The 9,241-nt window shown below is 31.8% G+C and overlaps 1 protein-coding gene across 1 annotated transcript in view; it reads left to right on the top strand.

Annotated features, from left to right (window-relative positions):
- LOC106461558 (calcium homeostasis modulator protein-like) overlaps positions 1 to 8,753 on the top strand; it is an 11,710-nt gene extending 2,957 nt beyond the window's left edge. The window contains exons 3-6 of the mRNA XM_013921396.2: positions 2,954 to 3,119; positions 4,119 to 4,246; positions 5,856 to 5,959; positions 8,281 to 8,753. Of these exons, the coding sequence (XP_013776850.1) occupies positions 2,954 to 3,119; positions 4,119 to 4,246; positions 5,856 to 5,959; positions 8,281 to 8,463 (581 nt within the window). The 3' untranslated portion in view covers positions 8,464 to 8,753. The remainder of the gene's footprint in view (positions 1 to 2,953; positions 3,120 to 4,118; positions 4,247 to 5,855; positions 5,960 to 8,280) is intronic.
- Positions 8,754 to 9,241: the final 488 nt, after the last annotated feature.

Below are 9,241 nucleotides of genomic sequence, written 5' to 3'. Positions count from 1 at the left end.
GTAGCTTAATTACAAACAAAATACAGTTTTTTTTTCATGGCTACATAAACTGTCCGGTTTAAGGTGAAAAAACTGTTTAATTTCTGCACATTTTTTTAAACTCTATCTAACTCTATAGTTACAGAAGTTGATTCACATACTTTACGGGTGCTTTAAACTTTGATGCTTGTAATGTGACTTACATGTGATTTAACACTGTGTTAAAAATTTCACGTAACTGTATTTAATTACTGTTATCCTCTATAACGGTTCTGTTTTGTTTTTAATTATGCACAAAGCTACACAAAGGCTATCTGTGCTCTGCCCACCACGGGTATCGAAACCCAGATTTTAGCGTTGTAAGTCCGCAGACATACCGCTGTGCCACTGGGGGTTTAGAACGGTTCTCAAAATTAAATTATAGATTCGCTTTCATCTCACTTATTCATTTTCATTACACTGTTACACATGTATACAGTACTGTGTATATATTAAGCATCACATCATCAGCTAGTTTAAATTCAAAACATGACGAATTCCTCTTAGAGCAGGTATTTTAGAACTTCATAGCGTCTGAATGCAAAACAAATGCATATCAAGCAAATTTAGAGATTATTTCTTTAAATATCTTGTTTGGCCACCTTTAGCTGAAATCACTTCCTGAATCCGATTAGGAATGCTTTCTTCACACTTTTGGAGATGTTCAATGATAATTTAATTCTAGGCTTAGAGGTCTTCCTTTCATTTCGGCTGCCTTTGATGTCTTTCCAGGTCAAGATAGTCCAACACACACTCAACAGTACTGATATCTTGGCTCTGCAGAGGCCACGCTAAGCACGCAAGATTTCCATCTACTTCCTTTCTATTAAGATACTGCTTTAACTTAATGTGTTTAATGTAATCTTGGAATGGTTATCATGCTGGAAAATGAAATTTCACCCCATTAAACGACATCCAGAAGAAATAACACGGTGAATGGGTATTTATTTATATTGGACAAAAACCAGGACTTCCATCAATACATAAAGATCCCCATCTTGTGGGTAAACAGCCTCATACTTGGATGCTACCTCCAGCATGATTGTGACTGAAAGCTGCAGACAATTTCTTTCTACTCCTGAACGTTACTGACATCTATTGGTTACAAAAATATCAATTTTTGACTCACTAGATTAAAATACGTAGGTTGTCCAAAAAAATTACATTATCTAATATGTGACTTGCAGAAATCTTAGTTTTATAGAAAGTTAGATTTATTATAGACAAGTCTATATAAGTTAACGATTTCTCAACATTTAAAGTCACTTAGCATTTAATTTATCTGTTAGTAATAATACATTTGCTTTTATAAACAAGAATTGCTATTACATATTACTGTAATATATATATTATCTTTTTATATGTAAATTAATAGCACCTTTTTGATGTTATAGGGATCTACACCATTGTAAGCAGATAAACAAAACTCTTAAAAACAAACTGACGTTTTTAATTTTAAAAAAAATTGCAATTTCTGTTAGCAAAAAGTAATCTAGGTAATCTACATTATTATCTACGTTCTATTTTCAATAGTGTAAGATAAATTGTTTGATTATTTAAGAAAATTAAATTATTTATTTATATAACGAAAGGTATAAATATTTTGGGAGTTATTTACAAAGTCAAACACGAACAGAAATATAATTTGGTAACGTTCGGTGTATAGTTCGCTGCTATTGTAATTTTGTTTTTGTTGCTTTTAATTAACCTCCTCGTTAAAAAAATAAACTTATTGTAAGTATAGTAAATAAATAAATAAGCTTTTACACTGTTCTTCTATGTAAAGTAATTTGGATATAATAGTAGTTTCTTGTTTGTTTTTTGAATTTCGCGCAAAGCTACACGAGGGTTATCTGCCTTAGCCGTCCCTAATTTAGCAGTATAAGACTAGAGGGAAGGCAGCTAGTCATCACCACCCCCCGCCAACTATTGGGCTACTTTTTTACCAACACCGCCAACTATTGGGATTGACCGTCACATTATAACACCCCCACGGCTGAAAGGGCGAGCATGTTCGGTGTGACGGGGATTCGAACCCGCAACCCTCAGATTGGGAGTCGAGTGCCTTAACCACCTGGCCATGTCGAGCCAGTGGTTTCTTCCAGAAATTGGTCAATTAACGTATTAAATATTCTTAATAAGTTATTTAGAGCTATTTATGTTAATCGAGTGGTAAAATAAAAAGTAAGGAAATAAATAGGTAACACAATTATTTAAGAATTTAAATGACATAAAACAGGAGCATTAGTTTTAATAATAATATAAAATATATTATTAAGTAAACTTTCTGCATAAGGTTTATATTTAAAAATCAGCATATAAAGAATTGTATTCAGAATGATAGCAGCTAACTGTTTATATTAAAATGATGGTGAATCTAAATATAGTAGGATTTTTTGTTTAGTTTATACAGAACATAAATGATTAAAGAAATTGGTAACAACTAGGGGATTTCGTTATTTCCCGAGATTTAGAAAAAATATTAATCTCGGTAACCTATTTTCACAGTATTTTAAGCAAAAGCAATATTTTTCATGGACATCTTATGAATCGTAAGAATGAACTGTTTGTACATCTATATACAACAAATATATCCCACAAAAAGTTAAACAACCTGCAAAAAACATTATAGTTCTAAGACAGTAACAAAGTCCAAATCTTCAAAATGAACGTACAAACTATGTTGCTGTTTCTTAAAACTTTTCAATCATTCTTTAAAAATTTTGTTTTGTTGAATTTAACGGTTTTTAATATTTGTAATACAGATATCTATTAAGAACACTTACTAAGGATATGTTAGAGGTACTTACTATACAAATAAACCTGGGTTGTTCAAAATGTGTGTGACTTGTCCGATAAAGTAAGTTTAATATGTTTATATAATTAATTAAGAAAATCTTCTCGTAGTAATTGCTCAAAAATCTTTGTCCAACAGCTCTTCTGATAAACAAAATGTCGTTTCGCATGGCCTACGGTTATTGTAAGCGCTCTGAAGAATTACAGTTCGAATGTCAAACATGCTGTTACTACTTTGTTGTTATCATAATTAAAGCTTTGGTTGGTCCTGCTGCGTGGATTTTTGGGACTCTTCTAGATGGAAGGTAAGTTTCAAAACTGAACTAATTTAGTATTTTTGAACATACAAGTTTGGTTATAAGCGCGAGAAATTGAACCATGGATGTTAGCACCGTAAGTCTTCAAACCTATCGCTGACCCCCCCCCCCTCGGGGGATTATGGATCACACGGTTCAGTTTAAAAAATATATATTTTAATCCCTTAATCTATTGAAAATGCTACTCCTATAAGATGATACTAAAAATTCTAAGACAAATACCTATATGTCTCTGGTGGCTCAGCAGTAAGTCAGAGAACTTATAGAGCTAACAATAGAGTTTCACATCAACCAAGTATATAGCGAAAAATATTATTGCTTTATCACAAAGATGATATTTAAAATCAATTGTAAGATTTTCTCTGAGCCATGCAAGTTACAGATATTAATGCAATAGTTATAACTATAAATTAGAACGTCCATTTCAAAATGAAATCTAAACTGAACACAAGCTACTTTCCAAGACACATATAAATCACCAGTAGTTCATTGAATCGGAGATTTTGTCTGTGTGTTGAATTAAGTTGCAATCTATGAATTAAACACCAGCCGTGTTTTACTTTCAGATGTTGGCAGAGGTGAAATAGTGTTTGAAAATATTTTAAATAAGAAAAAACAACTTAATGCAACGTTGGTCTAAAGTTCTATTTTCTAAAATTCTGTAATTTAAAATTTATGTTATATTTTCACCAACATGGCTGCTCCTCTAGAACATTTTCAATTTTAAGATTTTTCTGTATTCATTATTACCTGCTTCGTGAAAAAATATCCACCAGAGGGAGTTTAACAAAAATTTTACTTAAATGTATATAAATGTTAGCTTGATGGGCTGCGGATATATTAATTTTCAGCTGTGTAAATTATATGTAAGGGACAATAAATTCCTCCTAATTGGTTAAGAGTAGCTTTGTAGCCTTTTTGCCTATGTGTTACATAGGGTGTCGTTCAGGTAAAAAATAAAACTAATACTCGTATTTTGTTTTTCAGATACTACCCGTGCATAAGGTTAGAACAACCTTGTAACAGAACCAGTGAAGAATTTAAGGAGTATCGAGGTCATTCTCAGTTTCTTGCCATTGTAATGCTGTGTGTAACGGTGGCCGTTATCTATTGCGGTAAGTTTTAATAACCTAGTGAATACATGATAGTTATTTCTTTAATATGTCGTTTTAGCAGCGTCAGTCTGCGAGTCATGGACACTCGGATTCACAGTCAGGACCTCATAGTTGCCAGCAGCGAATTGAATATGAATTTATTCCACTTAACACATTTTGATCATTATTCATCAGGTCCCCCGCTTGGACAGCTGTAAGTCTCCGGATTTACAGTCAGGACCTCACAGTTGCCAGCAGCGAATTGAATATGAATTTATTACACTTAACACATATTTTGATCATTATTCATCAGGTCCCCCGCTTGGACAGCTGTAAGTCAGGTGTTCGATTCCCCTCGGTGGACATAGCAGATAGCTCGATGTGGCTTTGCTATAAGAAAAACACTCACTATTCATCAGAAACTGGTGTCAAAGACCTTTTTATTATTTGTTTTAGTGCAAAGCTACTTAGCGGATTTTCTGTGTTATGCGGACCGATGGGATTGAACCCCAAAGTTTTACGTTTTAAGCCCTTAAACGTACCGTTCAACCACCGTGAGACTTTAATGTAACGGTCCTAAAGATCACGATTTTTTTTGAGAAATTAACTAATTTACTTTCTGTGAGTTATAGGCTTGATGATCATGACATGTTTGTAACTTTGCCATTTTTTTATTTTTTTTTTACCTTTAGTGGCAAATGTAATGAATAAAATCCATTTCTCAGGACCTAGAGTGATAATCAGGGCCACATAATTGTTATGTTCTCTTTTTTTAAAGAACTAATTGTAGTTCACTTGCATCATTTTATAAACTGATGATCATTATATATTTGACAGCATCAAGTTTCGTGTATTCTTTAAATCGCATTTCATAGATGGCGCTACTAATTTTCTGTTTGTCAAAAATGGATTCTTAAACATTTACTTCATTCTTCAAGAATAACGTCGGAGCCTTTATCTTAGACTTAATTTTAAATTAATTATTTTTGTTGAACGACCAGAATGACCACCATATACATGATATTTCAAAAGCTCTTCCCATGTTCATAAGACTATGGTGTCTTCTACATGGTCAAATCTGTCTACACACCAAGTTTCGCAATATTGTGTCCATTGGTTTCCTGAACACAGTACGAACAGTAGAAGTGTCTTTTTAAACAGACAGTATCTTATGTTGATTGACAATTAATACTTTTTACAATACAAGCATAACACCATCTCCAATTAACTAGACACTAAATGATAATTTTATTCTTAACAATACACGGATGTTATTTATTTTATTTTAACAATACAAGAATGTTATTTATTAAATTTCAACAATACAAGAATTTTATTTATTTTATCTTAACAATACAAGGATGTTATTTATTTTATCTAATAATATAAGAATTATATTTATTTTATTTTAACAATAAAATAATGTTATTTATTTTATTTCAACAATACAAGAATGTTATTTATTTTATCTTAACAATACAAGGATGTTATTTATTTTATCTAACAATATAACAATTATATTTATTTTATTTTAAGAATAAAATAATGTTATTTATTTTAACAATAAAAGGATGTTACTCATTCTCTGTTTATTGGGAAGTATATTTTATACATTTATTTCATGTTCCAGTATTCATGTGCCGTGCTTGTTGCTGTGGGTACAGTTATAACTACAGACGACTCATGGAAATATATCAAGAAGCTGAAGAAACAGCTTTTGAGGATAAATTGAATGTAAGAGCTATTATCTTACTTCTAATTTTAATTGCTCCCAAAGTTCTCAAAGTAGAAAAATCTCAGAAAAGAACCTTCGAAATTATTGCGTATATTGTTTAAAATTTCTGCACAAAGCTTCACAAAGACTATTTACACAAATTCGCTAGTAATTTTTAAATAATAGACTAGAAGTAACTCTCCAGATAATAATAAATAAGACTTTTTATTTCAGCCAACGTTTCACCGTTGCGGCTTCATCAGGGCTGGTAGTAGTTTGATATGAAAATATACGTTAACTCGAGACTTTCGTAACGTGTTTATAGAAATGTTTACAATATTATTTTCGTTTTTACAATTGTTCTAATATTATAGTGTACCTATGATACTAATTATATTACTGTACAACCATTTGGCATATATTACTTATGCGAAGTATAGAATTAATGACAGTTTCAAAATGATTTATGTTTTGCCAAAAAATAAATGAAAATTAAGGCAGTTGAGAAATAAAATGTTGAATTGGAAGGATGTAAAATTGACGAACAATGTTAAAATAAAAAACTGTAGTTACGTACTTCATTATTGAGAATGCAAATATATAGTATGGTCTGTGGAATATTAATAGCGAAGAGTGGTGTAGGTACACTAGCGCACGCGAGTGTTGATCTAATTGTTATAATATTAAGGATGTTGAGTATGATGAGCGTGTGTTCGAATAGGTGTTTAGTTACTTGTACCATCCTTTGTTTCTGTTTATTTTTGGATATTCTCGTTAATGAGTATAGTTTCCATACATTTTCTCCCTTCAAAATCGTTGTTTATTTTTGTGAGATAAAAACTGTAAATAGGTTTTGGTTATCTACGTTTAGGGTTCTGTATTTATGTAGGAAGTATTCTGCTGGAGTGGTTTTGTATTACTCGTGTTTATATAAGCCATTAATATAAATCGGGTTTCGATACTCGTGGTAGGCAGAGCTCAGATAGCCCATTGTGTAGCATTGTGCTTAACTTCAAACAACAACTTGTTTGGATCTTTGTCTATAAGTACATGGGTAGATGTGTCTTGAAGATGTTATCCTATTTTATATTTGTAACTGTTTTTGGTTAAGACTACGAAATCTTCCCCTTTGTCAGATTCTTTTATGATAAGATTATCACTTGTTCGGAGTTCTTTTATAGCGGCTTTTTATGCTGGTGGGATGTTGTTTTTTTCTTAATGGTTTTTATGTGTAGCCAGGATATAGAAAGGAATATCTAATACTTCTTTGAGTCAAATGGGTAATAGCTGAATGATTGCTAATTCTCGTTATCTTTCTGGTCATCTGTATCTTCTATGGGATCTTGTTTAGTAAGGGAACGGCAAACATCCTACAAAGTATCTTCGAAGATTTTACCCGTATCTTCTTTAGTTTCATGATGTTCTTTCCAGCAGACACTGTATATGCTTTTTTTGAGTGATGTTAAAATTTTTAGGCGGGTGTTATCTGTTCGTTTTCTACTTACAGCAAAATATAAGCCTTTCGCTAGAACTGACATAGCTGAAGGTTTATGACGTTTTCTCTAGTAAATTCTTGGCGGGCTATTGAAGTGCCTTTTCGTAATTATGCAACATTACTGTTGTTCTTTAGTTGGTGCAAGTAAAGTTGATAGCTTACTTTTACGACGCATGTGACGTGCGCTTGCTTCTTCAATCTATATCGGGGATGGCGAACCATTGGCACGCGTGCCAATTGTGTCACGCGAAGGGAAATTGTTCGGTATGTCAAATGTTTTTGATAAAAATCTTTTTTTGATGAATTTTCATGTAAAAATCTAATTTCAAATAATTAGTTAAAATACAACAAAAGTTTTTGGCTGGAAGTTTTCTGATTTTTTTTTTTTCGTGCGTCTTGGCCCTATAAAGGTTCGCCATCCCTGATCTACATCTTTGACTAAGATGACAATATGAGATAATCTCTATGATGAAATAATAATAATAATGACAATATAATTAGAAATACTACTATGTAAAGTTATCATTATAGAAAAATACTAAACATTATATATAAATTTCAATAAATGTAAGTATATATATATTACATATTCTCACCAACACTGTTCGCTCGTACATTATATATAAACTCCAATAAATATAAGTATATATATATTACATATTCTCACCAACACTGTTTATTCGTACTGTGGTAAAAATTTCACTTGTTTGAGGTGATTTCCAAGAACTACCATATCAAGGTAAAAGTTATACTTGGCTAGGCCAGCTTAATACTTTTACATTAATTCTAAACCCATAAACTAAGCTAGCAATGTGAAATAAATTATTTGATAATAATAACTTCCAGGAAACAGCAAAACAGAAAGCTGAGAGAAATGTCAATTCATTCCTGAATGAGCATCCAACGAAGAGAGACTGGGAAATGATAGCTAGAGCTCCTCCTCTCAATTGCACTTTATCAGAAGCAGCCAATGAACCATTATCACACCTTGACAACCTGATTAAACAGAAATATGAAGCTCGTCGATAGATCTGAATGATCAATATGAATGGGAACAAAGTATACAATGATCATTTTGTTACTGAAATACGTTTATTTGAATTTTTTTTTCTAACTGTATCTTTTCTGCCAGTTTCTAGAAGAAGATAACTTGTACTTTATGTTAGAGGTATCTTAACTCTGTTTTGCTGTAGATATATTTCTTTTTTCCTGAAACTTTATTTGTGGATGAATCTAAAGTTTTGTAATAACGATGACTCGTGGCTTTAATGTAAATTTGTACTTTACATTAAATAAACTAGATTGTAATTTTTCATGGACTGAAATTTTTTGATTCAATTTCCTCTCATTGGTAAATTTCATTTCAGCATCAGAACCATAGCGTTATACCTTCAATAGTTTCATGTAATGAACAAATTTATAAGAATTGAAGCACCTATCGTTTTAGCAACTGTAGATTTGTTTGCGTTGTAAAAAAGAATCATTGGAAATATATTTTTTTTTTGCTATAAAACTATTTATAATACTGTTTTTGTTTTATACGAGATGATGTTACGAAATTATATTTGGTGTTTTCAATATTGTACAATACCTCAGTTAAGCGATCAGATCAGAAACTCCTAAAGCTCAGAACAACCGTCCCTAATTTACAACTGCTGACTAGCGAGAGAGATAAGCCAATTAGCAACATTCGCCACCTATATGGCTACCCTTACATGAATTGACTGTCACTTTTTAACACACCCACAGCTCTAACCACAGGTAGCCATTGTGTAGATTTGTGCTTAACTACAAACAAAGAAACCCC

This window comes from Limulus polyphemus, unplaced genomic scaffold, assembly GCF_000517525.1.
Source record: "Limulus polyphemus unplaced genomic scaffold, Limulus_polyphemus-2.1.2 Scaffold39, whole genome shotgun sequence".
Taxonomy (NCBI): Eukaryota; Metazoa; Arthropoda; class Merostomata; order Xiphosura; family Limulidae; genus Limulus; species Limulus polyphemus.
This window is presented reverse-complemented; position numbering and strand designations above follow the sequence as displayed.